Source organism: Garra rufa, chromosome 12 (assembly GCF_049309525.1).
Source record: "Garra rufa chromosome 12, GarRuf1.0, whole genome shotgun sequence".
NCBI lineage: Eukaryota > Metazoa > Chordata > Actinopteri > Cypriniformes > Cyprinidae > Garra > Garra rufa.
This window is the reverse complement of record NC_133372.1, coordinates 25,170,656-25,189,923: the sequence shown is the minus strand read 5'-3', so window position 1 is coordinate 25,189,923 and position 19,268 is coordinate 25,170,656. Positions and strand designations below refer to the sequence as shown.

The 19,268-nt window shown below is 37.5% G+C and overlaps 1 protein-coding gene across 5 annotated transcripts in view; it reads left to right on the top strand.

The window, feature by feature from the left end:
• The window catches only part of evi5b (ecotropic viral integration site 5b), a 65,065-nt gene that overhangs the window by 17,496 nt on the left and 28,301 nt on the right, over positions 1-19,268 (top strand). For 4 of the 5 annotated variants that reach the window (XM_073851172.1, XM_073851169.1, XM_073851170.1 and 1 more), the window contains exons 2-3: positions 2,004-2,230; positions 16,082-16,271. In XM_073851172.1, the coding sequence (XP_073707273.1) occupies positions 2,004-2,230; positions 16,082-16,271 (417 nt within the window). Of the gene's footprint in view, positions 1-2,003; positions 2,231-7,623; positions 7,762-16,081; positions 16,272-19,268 lie in introns of those variants that run through there. The other variant, XM_073851173.1, reaches the window with a different exon arrangement.

Genomic DNA, 19,268 nt, shown 5'->3' with positions numbered 1-19,268 from the left:
TTTTGTATGATCCCTCTTTTTTTTTTTTTTATATTTAACAATCTGCAGGAATCTGCAAGGTGTATGTAAACTTTTGACCTAAACTGTAGCCACAAATATTAGGAATTAGGCAAAATCAAAATATAGTGAATCTATATTTCAAGTCAGTGATTGCTTGTGATGTCCAGCACCACTCTGCCTGGCAAAGAGCATTTGCATTTTTCTGTTTTTTTGTTTAATATGCTGACCTATATGGGAAACAATGGAGAAGACACTCAAAAATATAAATTTTGTCATAATTTACTCACCTATTCCAAACCTGTATTACTCACTTTTCTTCTGTGGACCATAAAAAGATATTTTGAGAAATATCTTGTTAATTTGTTTTGGTAACCATAACTGTTTGGTCATCAAAATTCTTCATTATATCCTCTTTTGTGCTCTGTGGAAGAAAAATATCTCTTTATTAGTTTATTAGGTAAAAATAGTGCTGTTATGGGTGTTGTTAAAATCACAGCAAAAAAATGTATAAAGGGAAAGTGAACAGTCGTATAGTGCAGTCTAAACCAAGTATGAAATATGAAAACCAGAGTGTTTGTATGCGGTATTGTGAGCTTGGCCACATTTAAATATTGGACAGTACAAAGCTGTTACTGACCTGAATTTTTCCATACAGGAGAATGTCCAATGTGAGATATTTATCAGTCTGTCAGGCCATCTCAGCATCCTGCTGACAAAGCTGTAACATTAACAGTTTTATTTCCTAAAGCAACTTATTGAAAAAATGGACTGTTGGTTTCACAGTTTATTTTTGCATTGTTCAATTTCTTTCTGAAGCTGAAGCTTACATAAAAATGTTTTATTATTGCATTAGGTGTCAGAATCAATTAAAAAATTAGAAAGAATACATGATTATTTCAAATATTTGTACTTTCTTTTAGACTCAGCCCTGAAACTATTATGTCGTTTGACAAATCATACTCTACCAGTCAAAAGTTTTTAAACAGTAAACAGACTTGTTTTTTAAAAGAAGTCTCTTCTGTTCACCAAGCCTGCCTTTATTTGATGACAGCAAAAACAGTAAAATCTTGAAATTTTTACTATTTAAAATAAATTTCTATTTGAATATATTTTAAAATGTAACTTATTCCTGTGATTTCAAAGCTGAATTTTTAGCATCATTATTGCAGTGACATGGTCCTTCAGAATTCATTCTAATATTCTGATTTGCTGCTTATAATGTTGAAAACAGATAGATTTTTTTTTTCAGGTTCTTTAATGAATAGAACATTCATAAGAACAGGATTTATGTGAAATAAATATCTTTATCATCACTTTTGATGAATTTGAAGTATCCTTGTTAAATAAAAGTATTAATTTCTATCATTTTTTTTTCCAAAAAAAAAAAAAAAAATTATACTGACTCCAAACTTTTGAATGGTATAGCTTGTAATGTTAGCTTTGTATTTCAGATAAATGCTTTGGATCTTTCTGTTCATCAAAAAATCCTGAGAAAAATGTACTCAACTGTCTTAAATATTGATATAATACATTTTAAAATATTGAATAAAAATAATTATATTAAAATATTTCTTAAACAGAAAATCAGCATATTGGAATGATTTCTAAAGGATCATGTGACACTGAAGACTGAAGTAATGATGCTGAAAATTTAGCTTTGAAATCACAGGAATGAATTACATTTTAAAATATATTCAAATAGAAAACAGTCATTTTGAATAGTAAAAATATTTCAAAATTGTACTGTTTTTGCTGTACTTTGGGTCAAATAAATGCAGGCTTAGTCAGCAGAACAGACTTAAAAAAAATAATAATAACATTAAACATTTTACTGTTCAAAAACTTTTGACTGTTACTGTATATTATATAAAAAAAAAATAGGAAGCACTATTTATAACAAGAAATTGATCATATCCTGTAATTAGTTCACTAAAATTAAGACTTTAAGATGTTTTCTAAATTTAAATGTTACGATTAAGCGCTTTTCTTTCATTTTTCCAAAGGTGGCGACAGACAAGGTAGCAGGCAAGCTGAGTTCAACTCTTTCATGGGTGAAGAACTCAGTGTCGCTCACGGTGAGTCAGATGGCTAGTCAGGTGGCCACACCCTCTTCGCTGCACACCACTGTGGCTTCATCCCCTGCCTCACTATCCTCGCCCTCCTCAGCCTCCCCGACCCAGCTCAGCCCGGATGATGTGGAGCTGTTGGCCAAACTAGAGGAGCAGAACAGGTAAGAGTGCTTTATCTTTAGTGTTTGCCAAAGCACAACATTTGAACAAATATCCCATTCCCAAAAGTATTTTGGGTGTGCATTCATCCAAAAGGATGAATCTTTGATTTGGTTTAAGTTCATTTAAGCTAAACAGAACGACTTTCTTTATTGCCTTTATAGGTTTAAGCATTCTTTTATGCTGAAAAGCAGGAAGTTGTGAACTGTTTTTTTTTTTTTTTTTGGAAAGGAAATGCTTTTGTTGTTTGTGTGGCCTTCAGACTTGCGTCGAGCGTCTTGTCCAGTTTCTCTTCTGGTGTGGTCCAAATTTAGCCTGCTCTCAAGTACAAACAGTGATATGTCAAGAGCACTGACATGATGTTAACACAGTAAAGCCTTTGCTGGGGTGGCTGTGTTGTGTTCTTCTCATACAAGTGATGGCAGAGTACTTTTCCAAATATAGAACCAGCCAGAGATGAAGTTCTGTGGTGCTCCCTGTCTGTCTGTTTCAGTTCTCTTGTAATCTACAACGTCTTCACTTGTTGGCATGATAACAAGTGTCAGAGATGCTCACACATAGTTGCAGGAAATGTCAGGAACATGGTTGGTAAACTTGCTTCAAATTGTTCATGTGAGTGACACTGGTTTCGAATGCTGCTATTGATGTTTCCTGATTCTTTCCCACCGTTCACACTACTGTTCAAAGGTTATTTTTTTGGTTTTTAAAGAGATAGTTTACCCAAAAATGAAAATTCTGTTATGCGTGGTGGTACTGCAGTGAACGCGCGTCAAAGACTGACACGGAAGAGGAGAAATTGTTGAATAAAATCATTATTTTTGTTTTCTTTGCGCATAAAAAGTCTTCTCGTAGCTTTATAAAAGTAAAGTTGAACCACTGATGTCACATGGACTATTTTAATGATCTTCTTAATACCAGCTCTCAGGTTTCATCAAAAATATCTGAATTTGTGTTCCGAAGAAGTCTTACGGTGCGTTCACACGGGGCGGCAGCGTCAACGCTTCCCATTGACTTTGAATGGGTGACGTCACGCGTTGCCGAAAAGAATTGTGGATCCGACGGCGGCGCTTCACTTGCGTTGCTCGCGGCAGAAGTTGAGAATTTTTGCCGCGAGCAATGCCAGTGAAGCGCCGCCGACGGAAGCGTCAGCCAATCAGGATCGCTCTATGCAAATACAGTAGCCAGGTGACAACCAATCACGTTTGTCCTATTCAAGAGCAGCAAACGGTCTAATTTCATTAGCTGACGCTGCTATGACCATGGCGTCAGTGCCAAACTTCAGCCACACCTTCCGTCAAGCGTTGACGCTGACGTCCCGTGTGAACGTACAGTTATAGGTTTGGAACGACAAGAGGGTGAGAAATTAATGTCAGAATTTTAATTTTTGAGTGAACTATCCCTTTAAAAGAAGTCTCTTGCTCACCAAACCTACATGTAGTAAAACATAAATATAACACATAAAATATAATACAAAAACAATTGCAATTTAAAGTACCTTTCTTATTCTATAAGTAAAATGTAATTTATTCTTAATTTTCTGCAATGATTCGAATCATTCTAATGCCAATTTGGTTCTTAATACATGTTTCTTATTATTAACAGTGTTTAACTGCTTAATATTGTGGAAATCAACATTTCTTTTCAGGGTTGTTTAAAACAACATTTTTGTCAAGTCTTATATCAAACCTAAAAATCTACACTACTAGTCAAAAGTTTTTGAACAGTAAGATTTTTTTTTTTTTTTTTATAAAGAAGTGTCTTCTGCTCACCAAGCCTGCATTTATTTGATCCAAAGCACAGCAAAAACAGTAAAATTGTGAAATATGTTATATTCTATTTGAGTATACAGTATTTTAAAATGTAATTTGTTCCTGTGATTTCAAAGCATAATTTTTTAGCATAATTATTCCAGTCACATGAACTTTCTGAAAGTTCAGAAGAACAGCATTTATCTGAAATAGAAAGGTTTTGTAACATTATAAATGTCTTTTATCATCACTTTTTAACAATTTAAAGCATACTTGCTAAATATAGAATAATATAAATAGAATTCTAAAAAAAACTCAACAGTTTTAATATATTGATTAAAAATAATAATGTTTCTTACACAGCAAATCAGCATATTAGAATGATTTCTGAAGGATCATGTGACACTGGAGTAATTATGCTGAAAATTTAGCTTTGATCACAGAAATTAATAATATTTTAAAATAAAGTCAAATAGAAAACAGTGATTTTAATTTTTAATTGAATCACATAAATGCAGACTTGGTGAGCAGAAGAGACATATTTAAAAAAACACACTGAAAAAAACTTTTGACTGGTAGTGTAAATATTAAAAATATAAACGGGAACATCGTTTCTGGTAATGGCATACACCATCTCAGGCTCATTCATATAAATGATTGCTATATATTTCACATTTGTTCAGGAGCAGAAATTATAAAATAGGGTTGTCCAGTTGTGCTTTTATCTTATCTTATTCACTTCAGATTTAGTATGTTATCCCTGTTTGACCTGTGACATTTACTAAATAGCAGAGTGGGAGTGGTGATCAGGCCAGCTGACCTCTGACCCCAGCCTTCACTGGGACAGCTGGAGACCACAGCTGGTCCCAGAGATGATTTAACAATGCCCTGTCACCTGCTGTCTCCCACAGTACTCATGACATTAGTCTAATGCTGCCTGGCACATGTCAGAGAGTGTGTCTCTTCTGAAGTCAAAACAAGCTTTAGCATTGTCATAATGCTAACATGTTAGACAGCTCATCTAATAGTGATAGCAAAACAGAGAAAAAGCATTTGACACTCAAACACTCAAACCTTGCTTGTTTGGAATGCCTTTGAATTTACATAAATTGCCACGTGAGAAACCAGGAAGGACACATGTAATAAAAAAAAATGCCTTTTCCTTCCTGGTTTCACATAAGAAGAATTGGTGACCATATCAGTATCTTTGACTAATTTCCTGCCTTTTTAAAAGTGTTAATAGGCATGTTGACCTTTTTCGTGAACATTAATTTGAATTAGTGCTGGCAGATCAAAGTCCCGCCCCTTTTCTCATTAATTATTAATTAGGCTGAAGACCCAATGCTTGCTTTCATCTTGCTGTTTCTGGTATCAGAGGCTGGTTTTGGTATTAGAACGGAATCAGAGTGATCCGCTTGGGCAGGTTCAACACCCACACAGTTCTCTCTGCAGCATGGAAAGTAGGGCAGCCGCTCAGAGGATCTGTGGAGTGTTTGGAGCACTGATTCTTCACATGTGGCCATATGGGCTTGTCTTGCCACTGCAGAAATTGGGTCTCAAGTACCACTGATGAATCTGAAAGTTAGTGCTGTGCCAGTACAATCAGATGTGAATATATCGGAAATGTATTTTCTCACAGTGTTACGTTGATACTTATCCATGTTGTTATTCATTGGTTTGTTAATTCATGTTTCCTTTGGTTTAGTTAATAAAACTCTGAAGTTCCTCTGTAAAGTCAGAGCCATTTCTAAGATGAACTAAATTGTAAACAGCATGAGATTGATATTCCAGATTCACTTGTGTCTTGCTGGCACACTGAAACTTTTCCAGTTATGCAACGTAGGCTCATTGGAAATACATGCCTCTATATACATTTCTGCAAAACTGAAAAAATGTACCTATATGTATGAATCACCACAGTTTCCAGTTGAAATTAACACTAGAGGCAGTAAAACTTTGAAAACATTTTTCTGTTTTTACACAAAGGTTTGATTAATAAAGCCGTATTTTCACAAAATTACTTGCAGAATATTGTATTATGGCTTCAAAACCATTTTAACATCCTGTGCTTTTTTTAAATGGATACCTTTAAACTTTGTCATTACATATACAACTTTAGATGCATGAGTTTTCTAATTCAGTAGGTTTGCTCAGTAGCTCAAGCGACTTTAGTAGTGAAGGGCTCTGGGACGATCCCTGTGAAACTACAGGTCAACAAAACCGCTCAAATCCACATAAGAAAGTTAAAACAGCACGGCTGCATCAACAAATGCATTTTTATACTGTGGGGAAAATAATGATTTGATCCCCTGCTGATTTTGTACGTTTGCCCACTGACAAAATAATGATCAGTCTATAATTTTAATGGTAGGTTTATTTGAACAGTGAGAGACAGAATAACAACAAAAAAATCCAGAAAAACGCATTTCAAAAAAGTTATACATTTATTTGCATTTTAATGAATGAAATAAGTATTTGATCCCTGATCAATTAGTGAGGTTTCTGGCTCCCAGGTGTCTTTTATACAGGTAACAACCTGAGATTAGGAGCACTCCCTCCCCCCTAAGAGAGTGTTCCTAATCACAGCTTGTTACCTGTATAACAGACACCTGTCCACAAAAGCAGTCAATCAGATTCCAAACTCTCCGCCAAGGCCAAAGAGCTGTCCAAGGATGTCAGGAACAGGATTGTAGGCCTACACAAAGCTGGAATGGGCTACAAGACTATCGCCAAGTTTGGTAAAAAGGTGACAACAGTTGGTGCGATTATTCGCAAATGAAAGAAACACAAAATAACTGTCAATTTCCCTTGGTCTGGGGCTTCATGCAAGATCTCACCTTGTGGATGTGTGCAAACCTGGTCTGACCTCTGTGATTGCCAAAAAGGGTTTTGCCACCAAGTACTAAGTCATACTTATTTCACTCATTAAAATCCAAATCAATTGATAACTTTTTTTAAACGTGTTTTGCTGGAGTATTTTGTTGTTATTCTGTCTTTCACTGTTAAAATTAACCTACCATTAAAATTCTAGACTGATCATTTCTTTGTCAGTGGGCAAATGTCCAAAATCAGCAGAGGATCAATTAATTATTTTCCCCACAGTATCACTTTCACATTGGTTAACACTATCGGGTAGGTTTAGGGCTGGGTTTGGTTCCAACTCTATAGCGCATTAACCTTTAGAGACACTCCCCGGATATTTAAATTCTTTCTGAACAGCCGCAATATGTACCTCAAGCAGCGTAATAAAAACGCAGTAATATGTGCCCGTACCAACGTAATAAAACCGTGCCACGGTCACATATTGAACATGTGTTTTAGCGCCACTCTAACTGCTGTGAAACTTGTAAAAAAAATGTTGCAGAAATGTATATAGAAGCACGTATTTTCATAAGCATGGGTTGGATGCTGTGAATGACATAGAAGTGAATTTGCTAGAAAAAGACTGAAATAATTCTGTTGTTTTAATGCAAAATACAGTTTCATAGCTGGTGGAGAAATAAAAGCCAGTAATTCACCCTCCACAGATTTTGAGCCCCACTGGGATTTTGCTTTGCTGCTGCTGCACAAGTTGAGGGCCTTTGCACTTTAGATAAGCATTGTTTTTGTATGTGTGTGTGTTTATGTGGGTTCAGAGAGGGAAAGAGAGAGAGTGTGGGGTGAGAGTGGGACAGCAAGAAAGTCTGAGAGAGAATCAGGTTGTTTCAGTTCTCACAGACACACATTTGGGATTACTTGGAGGAATCCGAGGAAAGACATGTGGATTGCAGAATGAGCTTCCCGTGGTGAGCAGCTTCACAGCAATACTTTTGATCAATTCTCTATCGCACAACGTAGCACATGCAGCGGAGCTGTGATTCACAGCCGGTTACCCATTTTTATTAGTGCTGTCTTTTTCACTGCCACGGACTTGTTTTCTGTTTGTGGGTGCTTTTCGATTCATTCGTAGAACAAGTACTTGGCTTTCTGTCTGCTTTTAAAAAGTAAAATGATTTTTGCAGAGGAATGTGTAGTGTTTGTTTGTTCTACAAGAATCTGCTTTGCACTTTAACCAGCAGTGAATCATTAACGCAGAAGCAACACTTGCAATCCGAATTGTCTAAACACATCAAATAGGTTAAGTCTACAGTATGCGTTTAATTAATAGTTTTGCATTTAATGTAGTTTGAGCATGTGTACAATGGCTTGTGAGAGGATGTAATTGAAAAATGTTTGCGGGTTTTCCCAGTGTAAACTTTCTGTTCTTTGAGTAAATATCATCAAGATAAAGGTTTGCATCTGGGCTACAGTGTGGTAATAGAGCAAGTGCTGTTGACACATTTTAGCCGTGGTGTTCAAGCAGGTGATGGATGGGTTTGAACCTTTCTCTCTCTCCATTTCTGTCCCCTCTTCACTGTATTGCTTTAATAAAGATACAAAAGCTCTTTAGTGCAGACCAGGCTTTAGAATATTGGCATTATTTGTTAGATTAGATTAGATTAGATTAGATTAAATAAAATAAAGATGTTTTCATAAATTTCCACCTAGAAGCATTTTACTTAAAATCCAGAAGATTTTACTATTTCTGGATTTTGTACCCTCATTTGTGCCCACATACCAAAGAGACAAGCTCTGCCTTGCCTTAAGGAAGCTGGAGGTTCTCAAGAGGGCATGTTGTACAATTCATAGTTCACCCAAAAAGGAAAATTCAATTCCGTTTTCATTCAGTGAACGAAACGAAAGATCATTCACTTACATCAGTCATCTTGTTCCAAACCTCTGTATGAGTTTCTTGCTTCTGCACTCTAAAAAATGCTGGTTTGAAAAGCCATGTCTGAGCTATTTGGCAATCCAGAGCTGGTTAAATATTGAACAGAACACGTGCTGAGCTATTTTGATTCAGCTGGTTGGGTTAAATGTTTGACCCAACATGCTGGATTGAGAGAACTCATTTAACAAGCATTATAGAAATAAAAATGTAACATTTTAAAAGTAACATTTTAATTCAAGTGTATTGAACCATTTTCTGTTATCCATCTTCATCAAAATAGTGCTTATTCTCATGTTGGTGTGTCTACAAAATCTGAGCCAGTGATGGGCTGCTGTTTGCCATGGGAACTGTGAAACCTCAGCTTTGCGTTTCACTTGTAGCTGAAAAATGCATGACTGACTCCATAACCTGCTCATAAACGGAGATTAGAGAACATATTTTAACAAATCAAAAATACAGTTGAAGTCAGTGCTCACTGATGCTTCAGAAGGAAAAGCGATGCATTAAGAGGGTGAAAAATTTTTTAATTTAAAGATCAGGGTAAATTTAACTTATTTTGTCTTCTGGGGAAAATGCAAGTATCTTCTGTAGCTTCTGAAGGGCAGTACAAAATGGAGAAAAAAATATATTTCGGCAAAATAAGAAAAATGTACACATCCTCCATTCTTTTCAAAAGTTTACACCCCTGGCTCTTAATGCATTGTTTTTCCCTTTTGGAGCATCAGTGAGCGTTTGAACCTTTTGTAATAGTTGCATATGAGTCCCTCAGTGTGAAAAGATGGATCTCAAAATCATACAGTCATTGTTAGAAAGGGTTCAAATACACAAAGAAAAACCAAAGAATCTGTGGGACCTGAAGGATTTTTTTTTTAAGAAAAGTGGAAAGTTTAACTGTTCAGGACAAACAAGGAACTCATGAACAACAAGAGGTGCGTTCCATTCGACCGTAAGTGGACTGCGAAGTGGACTTCACGGGGTATTCCGCCATCTTAAAGGGATAGTTCACCCAAACATGAAAATTTGATGTTTATCTGCTTACCCCCAATGCATCCAAGATGTAGGTGACTTAGTTTCCTCAGAAGAATACAAACGAAGATTTTTAATGAAAACCGGTGCTGTCTGCCAGCCTTATCATGGGTGTGGATGGGCACCAGACCTTTAAAAGTAAACAAAAACATGCACAGACAAATCCAAATTACACCCTGCGACTCGTGACGATACATTGATGTCTTAAGACACGAAACGATCGGTTTTTGAGAGAAACTGAACAGTATTTATATCATTTTTTTACCTTTGATACACAGCCACGTCCATCTGTAATGTGCACGAGTTTGGCATCAGTCACGTCACATGAGCACGCGCTCTAGCGTAGAATACGCAAACGCCATAAGGGGAAATCAGTGAAAAGTCCCGGATGAGTTTGCGCAAACTAATGTAATCTTTTAGCTTTAAATCGGTTTAAACAATCAGGATAAGCGCAAGTATTTACCATTTTGAATAGCCGCTATACCCACAATCTCTGTGCCTGGGGCGCTGTAAAGGGGGGGTAAACGATGACGATTCTCGGGGCCCATGACTGAGAGGGGGCCCAGAGAAGCCCCCAATAAAATTGTGGTGCTAAAAAAAAATATTTGATAGTAAAAATTATTAACTTTAAATTATTCTATTTGCTGTTTCCTGGTGTCAAAAAAATGTATTTGTTCGCGATCCCCCTCCCCCCAGTGCGTGTTATTGCGATCGTGAACAGTGCAAGTAAACCTAACTCCCTGATGTCAACAGACGCACTAGTGATTAGTGTTAGGGATTGCAGCCTTTAGTCTCCTTGTTAGTGCGTCTGCCTCCCATGCCGGAGACCTGGGTTCGAGACCCGCTCAGAGTAGGATCCGAGTGAGAGGGGTAACACGAACATTTTTAGTTAGAATGTAATTTTTAGTTTTTAGGGGGGCCCTTTAGCTGAGTCAGTGCATGGGGCCCAGAATTCCCAGCGACGCCCCTGCTCTGTGCTCTGTGTAAACAATGAGTGTCGTATACATGCGACAGATCGCTTCCGGCGTTTGCGTATTCTACCAGAGCGCGTGCTCATGTGACGTGACTGATGCCGAACGCTTACTCAAGAGAGATGGACGTGGCGTTGTAACAAAGGTAAAAAATGATATAAATACTGTTCAGTTTCTCTCAAAAACCGATCGTTTCGTGTCTTAGGACATCAATGTATCATCACGAGCCGCAGGGTGTAATTTGGATTTGTCTGTGCATGTTTTTGTTTACTTTTAAAGGTCTGGTGCCCATCCACTCACATTATTTGGCTGGCAGATTGCACCGGTTTTCGTAAAAAATCTTCGTTTGTGTTTTTCTGGGGAAACAAAGTAACCTACATCTTGGATGCATTGGGGGTAAGCAGATAAACATCAAATTTTCATTTTTGGGTGAACTATCCCTTTAAGTGAGATTCCAAACCAAAGGGAGCGAACATGTTCAGTTCGAAGGGCACTGCGAACGGCATAGGGAATAAGGGAACATCAGTACTTCACTTCACAGGAAGTGGACGGGGAAAACTACCCAACTGTCATTGCGCACCGCGTCACCAGTTCGAAGTAATGATGGAGCAGAGCCGTTAAAGTTTTTTTTTAAGGCTCTGAAATGAAGCGGTTGCAATAAATGTTGTTATTATTATACAAATTAGAGTGTTTATGAATGGTTATGTCGATTCATGTTACATTTGCATATTGTATTTTATGAATGAAAGTAAAACTGGCGAGGTGAAGCTCTGTCTTGTTTTATTTAATGTTACCACAGGATAGTTAAATATAGGCTGTGTGTGGGGAAAAAAGTGCGTGAGATAAGACCACAAAAATCTGTTAATGTGTTAACGGTCTAAACATATACATTTGGACTATATTTTTTTAGATACATACGTTTATATGTATTTTATATGTATTTAAATTTGAAAGTAAAATAAATTACAATATTTATTTATGTTAAATCATAATCATGCGTGACCCTGCCATTGATTTGCTTTGATGACGTTCCAGGGCATTCCAAATGAGCGATTATTGTCAGCGAAGTCCACTTCAACGGATGTACCGTGCTAAGGGAGTAGGGAGCAGTGAACACTGCGTAGGGACCCTGTCGATCGGAACGCACCTTATCTAAAAAAATCCCGCTGTGTATCATTCAGATAAAAACACAGTATTAAGAATCAAGTGTATGTAAACATTTGAACAGGATCATTTTTTATAAACTATTTTCTCTTGTGGATTAAATCTAAATGTCTTTTATGTGAAATATCTTATTCAGGTCAGTACTAAATATGATCCCTCTTATTTTGGTAAAAACTCACATTTAGCAGATTTTGCTATGTGTATGTAAACAGTCTGACATTTTGGCCCTGTATGTTGCAATGCATTGCATAAAATTATTTACAGCACCGTAAAAACTTTATAGATGAAATACATCATATACAAATCTTTATTTCACTGATGAAGTGCACAGATTAGGCAGCGCTGAGAAGCGCTCTCTCCTGAAGAGGATGCAAAAAGCCCACAGTGGGCTGTTTTGTCAGCAGGGGGAGGAGTGTATAGTTTCAGCTCTCAGTAAGATTGACCCAGCCACTAACCCAATGGCCGGGTAACACAAAAACTACCCAACACTGGCAAAAACAACCCAACATATGACCCAACAGACTTAACCCAGTGGTTGGGTAGAAAAAAACCCTGCTTTTTTAAGTGTGTGGAACATAAAAGAGGATCTTTTGAAAATCGTCTCAGTTCAGATAAAAACTGTTGGTTACCAACATTTATGCATGTTTGGAGCAGCATTAAGGTGAGTAAATTATGACATAATTAGCCTTTTTTATTGTGTGAACTATCCATTTTGTCTTTAAAGTTTACTTTTAGTTGCTAATAATATGTTGGTCTTGACTAAATGAAGGAGAGATTCATCCACATGTTGCCTGTCTAATGCTTTGATAGAATTATTATTCATACTGCTTAGAATAACCAGTTCCTTCAAGAGTTTAGTGGTGACTAAGACAGCTACAACCAATTGGATTACATCTCATGTATCCCATTGCAATTTGTGACTAGAATATTAACGTAACATTTGGTTGTTACGAATGTAGTTTACAGTGTGCTTCTAACAAAAATGGAGTTGAAAAGAAACATTTTCGAGGATTTAAGACCAGTAGTCTGAGAAAAACAGAGAATGAAAGTGTCCCAGCAGGACTGTCTCTCTTTTTTCCTTTCTGCCCACCTACCACCAGTAACTCATTCAGCATCACAACCCCTCAGCTGTGAACCCCATGACTCTCTCTCACTGCCTTTCACCCCTAACAACGTGGCCCCCCTTGCGTGAACCAAAAGCGGCTGTAACTGGATCCAGACTCCGAGCCTCGGCCATGACGTCACCTAGAGAACCGGGGCCCCTCTCTTTTTCCGAGATCAGGTTTCTATGGCTTTGTGTCTGTGCTGTCAGCTCTTAAATGTTGAGGTTACTCACGAGCATTGTCTGCTTGTTTTCCAGCTGATCCAGGGTCAGGTTCACAATAATAGCGCCTCCACACTGTCGCTCACAGTCAGAAAGGGACAGGTTTTTTTTTTACTTTATGTAATAAGCATTTTACAACTTTGTTTTGGAGCATTTTATATTTTGCTGGAAACAGCAGAAAGATTTAGTCTGTTTCTTCATGCCTTATTTAGCTTTTTAGGTTTTATTGCCTGATTATTTTTTCTGTGTACAGATGCTAATGCAGTTAGCCTTGGCTATAATGTTTTTTTTCCCCTATTCTACAAAGAATTTCTATTCTTTTTTTCTTTCTGATCTACAACCTCTGCATTTTGCATAAGATTAGATGGGGAGTCTTAAATTGGCTTTTCCATTTATAGCTGTCTGCCAACATTCCCAAGCTAGCACACTCATTTGGCAAGCATCCCCTGTTTCATAACAATATTCAGTTAATTCTAAATGCTTAACTTTTAAGTCTACAATAACTTCACTCTAATACTCTGCTCTGAATTGCAAGCTGTTAATGTCTGGAACAAACATGCCACAGTTTTTTTTTTTTTTTTCTATGAGTGCAGGGACCAGTTAGCTGCAGCTGAGAGCTACTGCTACCCAAAATACGACTTAAATGTTTACATGTACAGTCGTGGCCAAAAGTTTTGAGAATGACACAAATATTAGTTTTCACAAACTGCTTTTAGATCTTTGTTTCAGTTGTTTCTGTGATGTACTGAAATATAATTACAAGCACTTCATACGTTTCAAAGGCTTTTATCGACAATTACATGACATTTATGCAAAGAGTCAGTATTTGCAGTGTTGGCCCTTCTTTTTCAGGACCTCTGCAATTCGACTGGGCATGCTCTCAATCAACTTCTGGGCCAAATCCTGACTGATAGCAACCCATTCTTTCATAATCACTTCTTGGAGTTTGTCAGAATTAGTGGGTTTTTGTTTGTCCACCCGCCTTTTGAGGATTGACTACAAGTTTTAAGATCTGGGGAGTTTCAAGGCCATGGACCCAAAATGTCAACGTTTTGGTCCCCGAGCCACTTAGTTATCACTTTTGCCTTATGGCACGGTGCTCCATCGTGCTGGAAAATGCATTGTTCTTCACCAAACTGTTGTTGGATTGTTGGAAGAAGTTGCTGTTGGAGGGTGTTTTGGTACCATTCTTTATTCATGGCTGTGTTTTTGGGCAAAATTGTGAGTGAGCCCACTCCCTTGGATGAGAAGCAACCCCACGCATGAATGGTCTCAGGATGCTTTACTGTTGGCATGACACAGGACTGATGGTAGCGCTCACCTTTTCTTCTCCGGACAAGCCTTTTTCCAGATGCCCCAAACAATCGGAAAGAGGCTTCATCGGAGAATATGACTTTGCCCCAGTCCTCAGCAGTCCATTCGCCATACTTTCTGCAGAAGATCAATCTGTCCCTGATGTTTTTTTTGGAGAGAAGTGGCTTCTTTGCTGCCCTTCTTGACACCAGGCCATCTTCCAAAAGTCTTAGCCTCACTGTGCGTGCAGATGCACTCATACCTGTCTGCTGCCATTCCTGAGCAAGCTCTGCACTGGTGGCACTCCGATCCCACAGCTGAATCCTCTTTAGGAGACGATCCTGGCGCTTGCTGGACTTTCTTGGACGCCCTGAAGCCTTCTTAATAATGCAGTGGAAAGTTTTTTTCAGGATTAAGTTCATTTTCATGGCAAAGAAGGACTATGCAATTCATCTGATCACTCTTCATAACATTCTGGAGTATATGCAAATTGCTATTATAAAAACTTAAGCAGCAACTTTTCCAATTTCCAATATTTATGTAATTCTCAAAACTTTTGGCCACGACTGTACATGTCAGTGCCTTAAATTTGCTATAGAATGGATGGAAGTCTCTTTTCTTTTTGCTGGCATCATGTCCTCATTCCCTCATTCTGTCACAAAAACTGTTTGCCATTCAGTTCACTGATTATCAACTAAGATGACTTCTCTGAAACTGCAGGAAAAGCTGACATAAACCAAGCTGTGTGACTGTTATTGTGTTACTTAATGCGATTGCTTTTTTTTATCGCTGCGCCATCTGTGCACCAAAACTTCCTTTAAGGAAACACAGCTTCTACCTTTTAAACTGTATTACTGTTCTTTTTAGAGTGGGTGGTATTAATTCAAAGTTTTTATGTCTTGGTAATGGTATAAATCACACTATAGATATTTTTGCTGGAAATTAAACAGAAAATTGGTTATACAGTTGAGGTTAAAAGATCACATAGACCTTGTAGTCCACAAAAAAAATGGTTGAATTTTTAAAAATGACCTCCGTTCAAAAGTTTACATACACTTGATTCTTTCTTTGTTACCTGAGCGATCCACAGCTGTTTTTTCTTTTCCTTTTTTAAGCAGTAGTAAATGAAAAAAAAAATATATATTTAGGCAAAATAAGAAAAATGTATACTACTTCATTCAGTTTAAATGAGTACACACCTGGCTCTTAATGCCTTGTTTTTCCTTCTGGAGCATCAGTGAGCATTTGAAACTTCTGTATAAGTATTAATATGAAAACAAATAATAATTCTGGCAAAAGTGCAAAATTTTAGTTATTAACAGAATAATAAAAAATAAAATTGTAAAAATGGCTACAACAGCTTGTTATGGTATATGGGTTTTATTTTACTATGCAAAAAAGTATTTTATTGGTTTTCCCTTGTTTTTTTTTTTATAGCAATCATTCTCCAGGGCAGTAATGTAGGTTAACTTTTGAGTTTGTATAATATTTTTTCAGTTTTAGTTGGCTTTTTTTTAAAATAACAAACTGAAATTTACTTTTCTAATACCTGTTCTCTGCTATGGTTGTCTTTCCAGGTTATTGGAGACGGACAGTAAGTCTTTACGGTCTGTGAATGGATCTCGAAGAAACAGTGGCTCCTCATTGGTGTCTAGTTCATCAGCCTCCTCCAACTTGTCACACTTGGAGGAGGATTCGTGGATCCTGTGGGGACGCATCGTCAACGAGTGGGAAGATGTGCGGAAAAAGAAGGAAAAACAACTAAAGGTAATCAGATTATACATCAAACGCTATGGGCAAATCAGATGTATGCCACTTATTACTGAACATTAGGGGTTTAATGGTACATGTTTTTATCCTGAATGGTGACTGTACAGACGTCACGGTTCTGTTCATGCGGTCAGATGACAAATATAGTCAGTCATAGGCGATTAATCCAGAAGCGGGTATGCATGGTAATGCAACGCTAGCCGTCACAACAGGAAAGAGCAAAACAAGAGACGATCTACGCATCAACCGGAGAACAATATGGCACACAAGGGCTAGAAGAATAGCCTGCTTGTTTTAAATCACCAGTGTCTGGAAAGTTTCAGGTTCTAGAGATGCACCAAATGGCTATGCTGTATATCGGAACCCGGTTTTTAGTTCTATTTCGGCTGATGTCGATTTCAAAATTACACACAAACTGCATTACGATCATTTTCCAAAATGTAATTTGTGTTGAATTTATGAAGTTTGTAAAGAGGAGAAAATGCTGTACCAGGCAGATCAAGCTTACTTTTCATGATGCTCAAAATATTAGATAATACTAGACAAATATTTGGGGCTTTATATGAATGTATCTCTGAGACGAGCTGACCTTCTTCAGAAATATTTAAATGGCATTTTCTTTTCCTCTATATCTCTATATATTGCTGTTGCTCCATAAGCGCCACCTGCTGTCAGAGAATAAATGTGCATTAAATCTAGTTCAAATTAAAAACAGTTGCTCATACTACATGTATGTAGTGCTACTGTCTGTTCAAAATAAATGTAAAAAAAAAAAAATTTCCTGTTTTACCGAAATCATATCGAACTGTTACCCCAAAACAGAGGTACTTACCAGACTGTGACTTCTGTGTACTGTTACACCCCTACTAAACATGGATTTCCAGATATCATTCTTTCAATCACAACAGTACACAATAAATAAACATTTTTTGACATTTAGAGCAAAGCCACAGCAACATCAAATATACTGCACCAGCACAGGTAGTGAAACGCATTACAAAGAAGGTCATAAAACCTGCGGCCTAAATTAAATATGCGAGTGATTTACTGGTAGTGCTACTGTGTGCATAAATAAAGAAAAATGGTAAATGTGCAATACCATTGCTGACTGAGAAAACAGATAGAAATAACAGTAATGCTGGCTCAGAGAGAGAAAAGTTTATATTTACTGATGACAACCAGCTGAAAAGTTGGCATTTCTAGAGCAATTGTAATGATAAATTTGAATAATGAATATTATGGTTAAACCACAGATGTCACATAGACTATTTTAACAATGTCCTTACTACTTTTCTGGGCCTTGAGCATAGTAGTTGCGTAGCTGTCTATACAGGGTCAGAACGCTCTCGGATTTCATCAAAAATATCTTAAAGTGCCCCTATTATGCCATTTTAAAGGTAGTTAATATTGTTGTAATAGTCTCTTAAAACAGGTTTACATGTATGCAAGTTCAAAAAACACTTTAGTTTTCTCCAAAATTAGATTTATTTTTACCCCGTTTCTAAATGATTCGTAAACGACTCGTGTGAAGCAGTTTGAAGAATCAGTCTCTCTAAACCCCTCCTTTCCGTGAGCCCTCACCGCTGTGATTGGTCAGATGGTGCAGTCCTTTTGGATTGGTCTACCGCTACAGCGCAAAACGAAACGCCCATTGGCATAACTGAATGACAGCTGTGGAGACCTGTTAATGCATAGAAAAGATAGCCTCGATTTTACCCTATCAATTCGAGCCGGAGTCTGACGATGAAACGGTTGAAGTGTCACATCGACAAGAAACTGTTTTGCAAGCACGACCGGAGCAGGACGTTTCTCAGTGGGTGTCATATGTTAACTGTGGACAGTGTTTGCAATTTGCTTTTATAAGCGAACCGGGCACACCTCTACGTTGTGAACTTCAACACTGTACAATCCATAACACTGCGTTAAGCCATCGTTTATCATTACTTAAACTAATAAGGCAGACAGACAGTCAAGCTGCATCAATCACAAGACTTTTTAGACTACATTGCACTCACAGCTGAACAACAGAACTACAGAAACGCAAGTTAGCCGGTTACCAAGACATGTGCGGGGTTGTTACACACCATAACGTACACAAAGACGTATTTTGAACGATCGCTAGAAAATACAATTATTAATCATACTTACAGGTAGAAGTTCAGAGGAGCAAGCCGGTCCAAATAAACTGGGCACTGATCCATTTTTTAAAACCAAGCGTTTGGTGAATCTTGCGTTGTAACGTTACTCCCCAAGATTGGAAAAGCAGTCATCAGTAAAATGACGCGAACACAACACAAGATTGGCATTGGACTGCTGAGGTGTTGAAAAAATTAATGTTAACCACTGATAGTTTCATCTTTTGGAAGGGCATATAAAACAAATTCTCTCTCACAGGCTGTCACAGCGCAGGGCGTCTTCTTGACATGATGTAATCCACGTGAAAATGGTAGGCCTGCTGTTTGTGGGCGGGCAAGTTGTTCGCGAAATTGAATGTGGGCGGACATTACGCAAATGTGTAGCTCGTGACGTGTGGCCGTTACAGAAAAAAGATTCGAATTGCTGACGACTCGTTTAGGCGAATGTGAGCCGACTCTTTTTTTTGATAGACAAAAACTTTATTTATAGTGCACTGTCGGCGTCACAACTTTGCAGATAGTTTATGTTCACATACAGCTACATGACACACTACATGAAATATCATATTTGAAAAGGCATAATAGGGGCACTTTAATTTGTATTCTGAAGATGAATGAAGGTCTTATGGGTTTGAAATAACATGAGGATGAGTAATTAATGACAGAATGTTCTTATTTGAGTGAACTATCCCGTTAACATTTTCAAAACTTTCGAATGACTGGTCAAATTTTTTTTAATCAACTATCTCTTTCCAGAACATTCCTCTACAACTACACTAAAGCTTAGGCCTTCTGAAGTATTATTCATTTCCTCTTAAAATAATACTTCTGCAGTGTTTTACATATCCCGCTTTCACAG